Source organism: Medicago sativa, chromosome 2 (assembly GCF_051527215.1).
Source record: "Medicago sativa cultivar Bolivia chromosome 2, Bolivia_mono, whole genome shotgun sequence".
Classification (NCBI taxonomy): Eukaryota; Viridiplantae; Streptophyta; class Magnoliopsida; order Fabales; family Fabaceae; genus Medicago; species Medicago sativa.
Window position 1 is genome coordinate 21,813,737 of NC_140750.1, and position 13,694 is coordinate 21,827,430.

General features: G+C 32.6%; 2 protein-coding genes and 2 pseudogenes across 3 annotated transcripts; all 4 read right to left on the reverse strand.

Moving 5' to 3' along the window:
• Nucleotides 1-2,552: 2,552 nt before the first annotated feature.
• On the reverse strand, nt 2,553-3,578 carry LOC146945499 (uncharacterized; annotated as a pseudogene).
• A 2,110-nt stretch (nt 3,579-5,688) lies between these two features.
• On the reverse strand, nt 5,689-7,838 carry LOC146945501 (uncharacterized; annotated as a pseudogene). The gene has a single exon (XR_015026405.1). The product of XR_015026405.1 is annotated as an uncharacterized LOC146945501 (transcript).
• LOC146945500 (transcription termination factor MTERF15, mitochondrial-like) lies at nt 5,689-8,819 on the reverse strand. The gene has a single exon (XM_085743822.1). It carries the CDS (start codon nt 8,817-8,819, stop codon nt 8,115-8,117), a length of 705 nt encoding a protein of 234 aa, XP_085599948.1. The 3' UTR covers nt 5,689-8,114.
• Nucleotides 8,820-8,891: 72 nt separating this feature from the next.
• Nucleotides 8,892-10,306, reverse strand: LOC146945502 (uncharacterized). Its single transcript, XM_085743821.1, has one exon. The coding sequence runs from the start codon at nt 10,304-10,306 to the stop codon at nt 9,053-9,055; it is 1,254 nt and encodes a 417-aa protein (XP_085599947.1). The 3' UTR covers nt 8,892-9,052.
• Between the last annotated feature and the right edge of the window lie 3,388 nt (nt 10,307-13,694).

Genomic DNA, 13,694 nt, shown 5'->3' on the forward strand with positions numbered 1-13,694 from the left:
ACACACACACACACAAATATATATATATATTAAAAATGTCACACACTAATGAAGTTGTGAGAAAACAAAGTTTGATTTCTATTTGATAAAATATTCAAATTTAATTAGTGTCGAATACACATCCTATAGAACTGCTCCGGTGGTGGAGGAACGCGGTCCCTCCGCTCCGGTGATGGAAGACGGCGAGACCGCCGCTCCGGTGGTGGTGGTGGAGGAAGACAATATGTGGAGGAACCTTTCATTATATCTTATGAGTTCATTTTTCTCTTATCAAATTTTTTTTTGAGTTTGTTATATATATATATATATATATATATATATATATATATATATATATATATATATATATATATATAATTGAAGTAATTATCAATATCATTGCAGCTTTTTCATCATATAGGTACTATAACATCATATTATTGTTACTTTCATTTCCCGTTCATTTTTGTTTTCACATCTTTTTTAAGTATTTATAGCTTGCATCATGCAGCAATTTTCTTTTAGGTTGCAGATCTTTTTAGCATTAAATTAAACATACACATTCATTCACATTTAAAAGAACTTTTAATCATATCTTAATCTTAATCCCAAATAACTTTTGAGATCCATCCAAAAGTTATCTTCAAACAAATGTTTTTTCACACTATCAAATCTAAATTATATCCACTCAATATCAAACCCTGAATTTGAATCATTTGTATCACTTTTAAATGTGTTAGAAGGCAACATGGTATGACAACCAGCATATTCCAGACGATGATGTGCTTGTGTTGGGCCATGATGACATTGCAACAGCGACAGCCCCAACGAAGTTACCTGATTATGATGATGACATATGATCATCATTTTAATCAGTACTCATAACATAAATGCTACAGTTAGAAAGGCAGTCCTAAATGTACTCATATATATATAATCATTATCTCAATACACTAGAGCTTATTTATATATAAGCTTCATGTTGCGTAGAAATTTTGTTATTTTCATAACAAGCAATATATCACAATTTTAAGGCCCCTGTAGGGTGCAACTTGTTGACAGTGGTACTTTCTTATATGATACTTCACTTATTATAGAGAGGTCTTTTTGTGAATTATTGTGCGTGCATTATTTGTGAATTGCATTCATAACTATAAATTTATTCATCTATAATATTATCTCCGTCCATGAATATAAGACTTTTTTGACAATTTTTTTTGATCTGTCTATAAGACCTATGGTATTGACAATTTTTTTGATCTGTCTATAAGACCTATGGTATTTTCATTTACGTTAATCATCTTATCATCAACATACCTATATTTATTTTATAATTTAATTTTTCAATCAACAATAAATACTATGTTGAAAATATAAACTAACTCTTTCTATTATAGAAAAAAATTGTAAAAACTATAGTAATTTCAAACAAATTTAATACTACTACCAATTTTCTTAATTTCTCCCATATTAACTAACATATTTTTAATCTATCTGACCCGTGTGTCGCACCGATAAATTTTGTTTATGTGTTCTGACTTTTTAAATTCCATTCCAACATATTTCATTTTATTGTGTATCAAATTATTCCGGTTCGTAAGACCCGTGCGGCGCACGGGTCGGCGTTCTAGTTAATGTATAGAATAGTTAGTTATAGTTTTTAATCTTTTTAGAATATTATCTCTCTCATTTATAAACAACCAAAAAGTTCTTCATAACAGACCCTAGCAATATAACAATCATATTGATTCTCTACAGCAATGGACTTAAAAATTAAAATATCTCTCTACCCGATATGAATCTCCGACGTGTAAATTATACATTTGTCTACAAGTTAGCCTCAATTATTTGATCAAATCACCTCAAATATCCCATACTTACTCATGAATCACGATGTTCATTACAACAAAAGAAATTTAACAGAACATGTTTATCGTCTGAGCAAATGAGAGTAAAATTATTGCACTGACAGCAGGTTCTAAAAGAACATAATCTAGACTGGACTTGGGTAACAAAAAAGAACATAATCTAGACTATGAACAGAGCAATTCGACTAAGTGGCAAACTGGCAATGTATCAGTTATCAACTATAATCAGCATTTTGTTAATGATAATATATCTTTGAAAATAATCATAGTCTTAAACCGTATTAAGCATAAATGAAATTGTAACATGTCATGTACCAACTCCTTCCAAAAGCTTAAGCAATGCTGAAAGCATGTGAATGGTTCTATATATAGCCCACCACAAAAGGAAGACATACTTTCATATTTAGTATATGAGAGAACCTAACTCTGCCTATGTTGCACTACAGAACTGGTCTCAAGCCTAGAAGACAATCAATAACAAATGTAAAAACACTTCCATTCAATCTTCGTGACCAATGTAATGTAAACTTTTGAAAGAATCAAGTGTCTCAAATTACGAATGTTCTACAACCATATAAACTTTTGTCTTTCTGCACTTTCTAGCAGTAAATAGCCATATACTCATTTAACATAACTCTTGAAATCTGAAACATTTTTCGTATATGGTTCTATAATCAACGTCAGTCCACAGTTTACTTCAGCAAAATCAATATCTTCATAAACTATAACGATTCAAACTAACCACTCAAATATTACATAATGTGCAGCAAAAGAATTGGTTACTAAACTAATGACTTTGCTCTTAACAGCTGGAGGAATCAATTTGTCATTTTCCCATGTATCTCTCAGATCAACAAATTAGAATTATTAACAATAAGTTTACTTTTATAAACTATATCACGACATAATTCATGTCTAGGGGCTGGTGTTAGTGATCTTAATTGAAAAAGAGGATCTTTTATAACACCGCTACTATACAACATGCTTCCACCAGAAATCAGAAAGTGCTAAGGAATATAGTGAACTGGAATTCGGTACCAAGGCAAAGCTTTACTCATGTCTCCACCGAAATACGGACACTTCACCTCCAGTACACCACGAGAAGGCAAATCATAGACCATCCTGTCAATTATACCATCCGGTGAAGCAGCGAGCCAACTGTCTTCTGGTTTTGAACCGTAGACCTGAAATTCAGAAAACAATACAGTATTTCCAGTCATCAATTTGTATCTTTCAAGTGCTTCTTCCTCTTTGATATTACTCCAACATGTGGCAAGGTTTCCAGAAAATGGTTCTATAGCACCAATCTTCTCCAACCATAGCTGAGATCTTCGCTTACGCCAAAACCCAATGGCCGCAGCGAAAGTAGTAGCTGTTAGCTTTTGTTTCCTAAGTGTCTACCAGTTTTTAAACCAGTGTTGGAGCATAGTGCTTCAAGAACCGAATGTGTTTCCTCAGAAGTGAATTTCAACATGCCACCACCATTACCAAATCTTTTAGAAGGATTATCAGGAGCATGGCTACTGGCATTGCTGCTAAAAATTCTCTTATTACTCAAACACGCAACAACGGCACCCTTATAACAGCTACTTCCGTGCTTGAAATGTTGCACACAAGCAACATATAATGCACTGTTAAAGAGAAAGTATATACGCACTTATAAACTATGCAGCATCTAATACTTGTATGTAAATAACATTTAAAAGAACAATACTCTAGATAATCAATCATCGTGATCTTTCTATGATCATTGACCAAGTACATACATTTTTTGAATTTCATATTAATTTTTTTTTTTTTTGGTTACAATTTCATATTAAATTTATTAGTAAAGAACTAATCCGTCCCAAATTATAAGTCGCTTTAGGAGAAAACTTTGTCCCAAATTATAAATCGCTTTAGAATACCAATGAAACATTAAATGTTTCTTTTCCTATATCTACGTTTAACTATTTATTATTCTTTCTTCTTCCCATTAACGAAAGATAATTTTGTAAAATAACTGGTAATTTCTTTTTCCCATACAAAATTAATTACATTTCTTGATTTGTTTGAAATTGTCAAAACCATTGATAACTTGGGACCGAGGGAGTAGTTTTCGATTGTTCAATCTTTTAGATGCTCGGAAATTACACCAAAGTGTAAAACAATAAGTAAATTGGCAATGCAAAGACATTTCTAGAGTTGCAGAAAACTAGATGATACTGTTAGATAACTTATTTAAGAGTTTATATGGATTGACTTATTTAACTTATCTACTGGCATAAACACTTGTAAAACTGTTTGTTAACTTACGACAGCTTATTTCATAAGCACTTAATGAAATAGTTTATCGAAACAGAGGCTAAATTAATAACAATCCAATGTATGTCTGCAACAATATAATTGTATTTGAATCAGATCAAAAGTTTGTCATATCATTGGGGCATTTCATCGAACAAATTACAAACAAAACCCCACATGAGTATAACATACCAAAATCGTATAATCCATAAACGGCCATGACGAGAAATGATTATGAGACTTGAAAGAGATGGAAGATGATTATGTTACCAATGGTAGTGAAAATGGAGTGTTGAGCGGCGCCCATTAGCTGAAATGAAGCATTTCTGAAATCTAATCATGGTGGCCATACTCTTTTAATATTAAAAAATTCAAATATAATGATATAAAGTTATTAATAGTTGATTAGTGTATCATATTTAAGAAATTTGTGCGAGATGCTAGGTTAGAGGATCAAAGATTGAATGCTTATTAGATATTACTATTAAAAAATTATAAATGAGTGATATTTACATGTGTGACCCTCTTTCAAAGAAAAAAAGTACACATGTGACCCACACTCCTATTAGCTTCTGGTTCATTTAGTCATCCAATCTAACAACTTTAAAATATTTTCATTCTCTAGATATTGTTCAACTTGTTTTTAAATAAATGTAATCAAATATAAATCACTTTACTTTTAACTCATTTTCAGTTAAAATCAATTCGATAGAATCAATTCATTCAAAGGGCATGTTTGTTTTGGATTTTTTTGAAAAAAAAATCTATTTTTTAATTAAAAAATCACTTATTTTTTTATTTTTGTAGTGTTTGTTTAAAAAAAAATCCATTTTGTTAAAAAAGTAATTTTTAGCTTCAAATGAAAAGCTATTTCAAGTAGCTTTTCCAATTTTCTTTTTCTTCTAAATACAAGGAACTCAAGTGTTCGAGCTTCAAAGCTTAAAAAAATGATTTTTTATGTTAGTAAACAAACAGAAATAGCTTTAGATTTTCTTAAAAATCTCTAGAAAAAAATCTCTAGATTCTTTTAAACCAAAATCTATTTTTTCTAAAGCTGAAACAAAAGCACCAAAAATAAATTTTTATCGACGAACAAAGTTAATGTTTTTATCAATTCATACTATATTGAGGCCAACAAAAGAACCTCCAAGTGATAGCAGGAATTTTTAATGTACAATATATTGAAGAGACTCGTCTCTGTCACTTGCCATGGCTAACAAATACTACAATAACGGAAGTAGAGATAACATGTTAAGTACGAGCACAAAAATTGGAAAATATGAAAAGAAGTTGGAAACGCAAAAATTAAACCCATATTATGAAGTCACAAGCTAATGTTACATTACAAAACGAATGAGCACTTAAAATTTAAGAACTAACAAGCTAATATTACCTTACAAAAAAAAAAGATTATGAAGTCACCTATTTGGTGGAATGGAACGTCAGTGTTCTCCATGTTGTATACAACCTTAATTTTTTCCACATAAAGATTTAATAGACAATGTAGTGTTGAGAACAAACGGGAAAAGTGGTTAAAAGATGCACTCTGGTACCAATCTAAAACTGAAAGCTTTAATCATGAAAATATATAAACCTGCATATATAATTTGTATATATACAAAGGACCCTTGGGTTAAATTAACAAGGAAGAAGAACTAACACCATGAGAAAAGCATTCCCTGGCCAAAAGAAAGACCATGTGAACTTTTACATGTACTAGATACGAAGAAATTGTAACTAAAATTAAAACGTACTAGATGCAAGACCTATGCATCAAAATTGTAACTGAAATTGATAATAAGAAAAACCAAACCCACAGTAGTCCAAGTTAGAGAAACAAGACAACTACACTAACCAGTAACCACCATCCTGTCCTAGACCAAATAAGTTCTTCAAATCAAAGAAGTAAATGGTTTAGCTAATCTTGCAATCGTTTTCTTCAAACTTCCAACAGAAGATATTGCAGAACCAATACCCTTGGAATGATCCTTTTCTGCAAACTTAAACCAAAAATATGCGGCCTTTTAGCAAGTGCCAAGGAGTTCCAACCCAATAGATTGACCCAAAAACTCATCACCAAATTAATCTTTTGAACTGAAGCCAACCTCAAACTAGACTGCAACCTAAATGCTTGAGAAATAGCTTCATCAGACCAACCCCGTTTCTCAAAGACATCAACTTCTCATCCCAACGTGTTTTACTCCTACATTTCTTGGCTATCAAGGAAGCCCCAAAAGTAGTCATTGAAGGATCAAAACCTAAACCGTTAACCTCCAATGACTTAATCAAACCAGCTTGACCAAATATAGATGACCTTTTTTGAAGCAATCTATCAATGGTAGAATCGCAAACTTCAAAATCAGTCCTCAAATTGATAATAGCAAAAACAAGGTGACATGGATTAAAATGATAGTGTGTGAAGAACCAAAGGAAAAGTAGCTAGGCAAAGTACTTAATAATCTCAAGCTTAAAATTTAAATCAGACCTGCCTACATAGTTTGTTTATACAAGGAGAACTAACAGAAAACATTCCCTGACCAAATAAATGCTAGACCATTTAATCTTTTCTATATCTATTAGATATAAGGCATAACTTCATAAGATAAATCATAAGATATTTCTATGACCAACTTTGGCACTCTGGTCCAAGTTAGCAAAAAAACAAGTCAGCTGGACTATCCTCTTTTTTTTTTTTTTTAATCGGCAAATATTATTGAAACCGAAACTCTAGCAAGACGCTTAGAGGTGGTGAAAAAAAAAAACAAAGATGCCGCATATAAGCGTAACATCCACCAAAACACCGCGAAAACACCAAATACAATAACAGCAAAACCCCACCAAAAGCAAAGATATGACATTGAAATCTAACTAAATACACCGGAATTCAATCCCATAACTCCTCCCCAAAAGCCAACACATAACAGCAAAGGGGAATATAACAAAACCCAAACACTGCCACACCCGTGAGGAAACAAAAACGCAGCAGGCAGTGCTGCTATCTGCACAAAACAGCAGCCAAAATGCAGCAGAAAAACAACAGTAACAGATACGCAGGTGAGCAGAAAACACGCAACAGCACCAGAAAATAACACACCACAGACCACCAGTCCCTGCCCTCACCCTTTACCTCCGCAAACACGCCTCCAGACACCACTTCCACTCATAGAACATACACACCGGAGTATCCCTCGTTCCCATCATCCACCGCCAAGATTAAACCTGAATCTCTTCAACCAACTCCTCCACCCCTTTAACAACATCATTGAACATACGGTCATTACGTCTTTTCCAAATAACCCAAACAGCGGCTTGCCAAATCATTCTCCAACCCCTCCGGATCTTCTTATGATACCCTCCCGCACTCCAACACTCCCAATGAATAAACAAATTCGGAGGAATCAAGAAAAACTGGTTAGTCCACCTCATCAAAGACAACCATATATCATAGGCAAAAACACAATGAAGGAAAAGGTGAGTGGAAGATTCCCTCCCCGTCGTACACCAAATGCAATTTGATCCATCCTCCGGCGATAAGCAATTTCTAATCTCCAAATTTGCTCTAGTAGGAATACGGTCAAGTAGGAGCTTCCAAGTAAAAGCCATCACTTTTGAAGGTGCCCCTGACTTCCAAATAAGCTTAAAAGTATTCATTTTCTCCACCGGACACCTATACTCCCCCAACATAGCTCCTTCCAACTTGAAATACATCGACTTAACCGAGAACCTACCATCGTCCTCCAATCACCATCTCCATCTATCCTCCTCATGAGACCGAACAAAACCATCCAAATCTTCCAATAAATTGTTAAGTAAGTTCTCCTCCCACACAAAAAATCTACGCCTCCAAATAAAACCCCAACTCCCACCCTCTAGCAACTCTCCCACCAAAGCTTCTTAAATTTTGGCCTAGAAAGAATAAGCACTTAAATTTTAAGAACTAACAAGCTAAGGCTACATTACAAAAGAAGATTATGAATTCACATATTAAGTGAATGGCATGCCATTGTTCTTCTTTGTGTATGCAAGTTTCATTTTTTCCTCATATAGCTTTAATAGATAATCAGACTCCTCCATAAATCTGAAAACAAACTTGCTCAAGAACATATTCTCAGAATAAGCAAATGGTGTAACTAAGCTCGCATTTTTTTTTCGCAAACCATTCATCAAAAGAAATTGCATAACTGAGTCCCTTGGGATGATCCTTTTCTCCAAACTATAAGAAAACATATGTGGCCGCTTGGTGAGTGCCAAGGAATTCCAACCCAATCGATTGACCCAAAAACTCATTAACAAATCAATCTTATTAATTGAAACAGACATTAAATTAGGTTGACTCCTAAATACTCGAATAACATCTTCATCAGACCAACCCCATTTCTTAAAGGTATCAACTTTCTCATCCCAAAGTTTTTTACTCAAACCTTTCTTTACTGCCAAAGCAATTCCGAAAGTAGTCTTTGAAGGATGAAACCCTAAACACTTAACTTCCTCCAATGACTTAATCAAATCCTTTGAACCAAATACAGTTGGCTCTGACTGAAGCATACTAGCAATGACATTATCAGAAACTCCAAAATCAGTCATCAAATTGATATTAGCCACAATAAGGCGATAGGGATTATTTATAGTAAATGCAGCAGAATATCGAATTAAGCAGAGAATCGTATCCTTGCTGGATTTCAAGACCATTTGAACTTTCACATGTACAACAGTACAAGGTCTAAAGAAATTGTAACTACAATATACAAAATGCAAGACCTATGCGTCGAAATTGCAACTAAAATCGATGATAACGAAAAATAACAGTAGTTCAAATTAGTAAATTAAACAAGCCAACAATACCAACCCCTTATCCTGGCCTAGAAAGAATAAGTACTTGAAATCAAAGAAGGAACAAGATAAGGTTATATTACAAAAGAAGATCAAAATCTTATACATTTGGTGGATGACATCCCATTGTTCTCCGTTGTATTTGCAAGTTTCATTTTTTCCTCATATAGCTTCAACAGATAATCCGACTCCTCCTTAAAGCTGAAAACAAACTTGTTCAAGAACATATCCTCAGAATAAGTAAATGGTGTGACTAAGCTTGCATTATTTTTCCGCAAACCTTTCATCAAAAGAAATTGCAAAACTGAGGCCCTTGGAATGACCCTTTTATGTAAACTATAACTAAACATATGTGCACATTTAGTAAGTGCCAGGGAATCCCAACCCAATTGATTGACCCAAAATCTCATCACCAAATTAATCTTATTAATTGAAGTCAACATCAAATTAGGCTGATACCTAAATACTCGAATAACGGTTTCATCGGACCAACCCCATTTCTTAAAGACATCAAATTTCTCATCCCAAAGTTTTTTACTAATACCTTTCTTGGCTTTCAAAGCAGCCCCAAAAGTAGTCAATGACGGATCAAACCCTAAACTCTTTACTTCCTCCAATGATTTAATCAAATCAGTTGAACCAAATATAGATGGCCTTGAGTGAAGCAAATTAGCGATGACAGAATCAGAAACTCCAAAATCAGTCATCAAACTGATATTAGCCACCGTAAGGCGCTGACGATTAAAAGTAAATGTAGTTGAATGTCGAATTAAGCAAACAATGGTATCCTTGTCAGTTTTAAAGAACCTTCTTAACAATTCAAAAAGAGGGATTATTCGTTTCTCCAAGCTAATGTGTAAAATTCCAGGGTTTGCAGTTAACAATGAAACAATATCAGAAGAAGAAGCACCTTTGGATAGAAAATATTGAAACTTAATTTCATGAGTCTTCAAGCTTAATTGCAAGAACTGAGGGTTACCTTTAACCATGCGGACAATGTCAGATTCAGAAGCACCTTTGGAGAGTAAAAATTGAAACTTTGGGAGAATCGTTTTGTGGGTATTGCAGGAAAGAATCCCTGGTACCCTTTTGATGATATTGCGTATGTCTGAGTCATTGAAACCATGATTTTTGAAGAAGTTGATAACTGAATCGGGTTTTTGTGAGGTTTTGAAATAAAGCTGTTTGGAAGCTTTGAGTGCGAATTCATGTGAGAATCCGAATTTGTCAATGAGGTAGGATACGATGAATGGGTTTGAAGTGGTGGTGGTGGTGGTGAGGAATTTGAGAGAAAATAGGAAAGGTGCGTTGTAGAGTGTATGTTGTTGTTGATATGCGAAATGCATTGTTGCAGAGAAAAGCTTTGAACATTGAATCTTGGAGAGGTTAGAAAGCAAATGTAGGGTTTTGTTGTGGAAGAAGGAAGAAGACGATTGTATTCAACTGTGCTGCGCTCGCTCACCGTGGGAGGGTAATTAAGTAAAGTTAGCACCTCTTGTTTGATATTTGTAAGGTTGAAATCTGAACCATTCAATCTTGATCAAACCGCTTCAATGAAAGTCATTTTTAGTCAGAGAAAAATAAGAAAGCACACGGTCCTTACTTTCTTTAAGCTTTATTTGATTGATGATGTTTATGATTTATGATAAAGTTACGATATGAATACGAGATGTGGCTAATCATAGGACCTAAAAGAAACATTTTTTTATGGGATTTTAATACCATCGACCACCTAAACTAATTCACGACGAGCCACCAACTTATTGGTCCTAATCTAATTTCAAATATGTTTTTAGTCCTTGTCAAATACCATTGTATTTGTGTCGATGCTCCAACAAAGTTGCAGAGTATTGGTATCTTTTTGTTCATTATGAATGACACGCTTCACCTACTCCCTCCTCGTTTCCACTAGCACTCCTGTTCAGAGCGAGAGATGGCAAAAAAGCACCATCAAAGCAAAGGAATGATTATTTAACTGGTTGGTATCAAAGAAAAGTAAAGAAAACCATGATAAAAAATGTATGTCTATTTATAAAATGACTACACATATTTAATTAGGGCTTTTTTTTTTCTCATACAAAACTACTACATAACATTTTTTTCTTTCTATTCTTTTCATCTTGGTTTCTTTCCTCCATATTTCCTTCATCAAGCAAACAAAGTTTAAAGAAGGTTTGGACTAAGTTGTCTCTTTTTTTTCCCGAACAAAAAGATATTTTTATTTTCTCAAAGAATAAAACAGGTCCTGCGATTTTTCTTAGGGACTAAAATTGGTCTTCATCCAAAATGTTATTTGAACATAGATTTTAATAATACATTCGCTTATTTGGTCCTTGTATAAATTGCTAGTCAAGGTCTTGGAAGGCAGGTTGACATCCATTACAGATACGATCATCTTCGCTAACAAAACAAGTTTTATGTCAGTTGGTAATTGGTGGATGAGATGGGGACAGTGAATGAGATAATTGATTTGGTGAAGAAATTGAGGAATGGCTGCCTCATACATAAGATAAATTTTAATAAGGCATGTTTCTCAGTTAGTTTGAGTTTCTTGGATTACATGATAGAGAGATTTGATTTTTGTGTTAAGTGGAGGTCTTGGATCGGTGCTTGTGTTTGGTGGGAATCTATCTATCTTAGTTAATGGTGTCTGACTCAAGAGATCAACATCCAATAGAGACTTAAACAAAGAGACTTTCTAGCCCTTTTTTTTTCTCAATCGTGTTGGTCTAGGGTCTCAACCTTTGATTACGAGGGTATAAGTGTTTCAAATTGTTTTCCAAATTAGTTTTGTCTTTAAACAAAATGTCAGAACGGCGCCAAATAATTATGAGCGATATTTCAATAAAGTGACCTAGGTGCATCTAGAAATATCAGGAATGAAAGTTACATGCTATATGTATCATAAAGTAGAAGGCATCAATTAGGACGCCAAACATAATATTGAACTTATAAACAACCTGAGAATAATAAATCATTTTAATTATATGAATTGTATAATTAAGGGTTAAATATGTTTTTGATCCCTATAAATATGTCAACTTTTCGTTTTAGTCCCTCTAAAATTTTCCTTTAACTTTTAGTCCCTATAAAATTTTCAATCACTACTTTTGGTCCCTATTTTTAACTTAATTTATGTATTTTTTAATGAAATTGTGCAGAAATATGTAAAATATTCTAAAAAAATTCCTAAAAAAAATTAGAATTTTTTAACAAAACACAAATTAAATATGAATTTTTAACCATAAAAACTATAAAAATTCATATTAAATTCATGTTTTGTTAAAAAATTCTAAATTTTTTTTGGAGTGATTCTTATAATATTTTGAATTTTTCTGGAAAACTTTATTAAAAAATATGAATTCTACATATGAGTTTACTTTAAAAGAGGGACCAAAAGTGAAGATTGAAAATTTTATAGGGACTAAAAGTTGAAGGAAAATTTTAGAGGGACTAAAACGAAAAGTTGACATATTTATAGGGACCAAAAACATATTTAACCCTATAATTAATTGAGAAACAAAAGTAATTTATTCATTAATCTTCTAAAACTTCAACTATTTTAAAATAAAATAAGAGTCATGCTAACTTGTGCTCTCAAGACACAATATAAGAAACTAAAAAAGAAATTACTCAATGAATGCACAAGTTTAAAAGATAAAATTTAAAAATTTTAGAACTAAGAATACCCACATTTCCATAAAATAAACATGTTAGTATAACCAAAATAAATAAATAATAAATATGTTAAAATCATACCAGTCTTTAGAGCATCTCTAATGAAACTCTTATTAAGAGGTTGTTTAAGTGTCCTCAAAGTGTACACATCACTAATTCACTCCATTTTTATTGTTAATGTCTAACAAACACTCGATCAATCCAACCTCACAACACTTAAAAAAATTATTAATGAGTCACTAATAACTTTATATTAATTCTTTTTTAAATATATTAAAAGAATATGCAATGATACCCATGTTTATGCAAGAGAGGGAGAGAGACAATGCTTGTAGAAGCATTGCATTTAAATTACAATCCATCTTACTTTTGATCCAGCGGAGAGTAGTTAATAAGTTTTACATGCTATTAAACAAAATATCTTAAATTAAAGATGCTCTTAGGCATATGTGACTTGCTTCAAAAAAAAAAACAAAAACATATGTGACTAGTGTATGGAAATTGATTCTCCTAATCTCTAATGTTTTATTTATTTGACTGATATCTTTTTTTTTTTGAAGCATTTTGACTGATATCTATCACTCAAATATCACAAATATGTCCATTTTATAAGAAACTAAGCGATCGAACTCATAATTAATAAAGTTTATTTTAAAATGAAACAATGTTAAAGGAAAATGTGAATTTAAATCCTAATATTGGTAAGGCTTCACCTACCTTTAAATTAAACTCCAATTTCATTTATTTTTTGGTGCAACTAATTTCATTTATTTCTATACAATAATAAACTCTCTAACCGTTTTATTTATGATATCTTCCATCCTTTTTGTTTTTCAATGATCTAAAAAGTGAGTTCACTTGAGTATAATGAGTCCACTATGTAGAGAATGGCCTCCTACTAAACTCATTATTATTCTATTGTATCTATTCCCATCCCAGCAAGGCACAAAACAAAACAATATAAAGATAAATAAAAGAGCCATAAAAATAAAAAACAGTCCACATCATGTTTGCATCACTATGGTGCTCTTCTCATCATTCAGACATTCACAGATC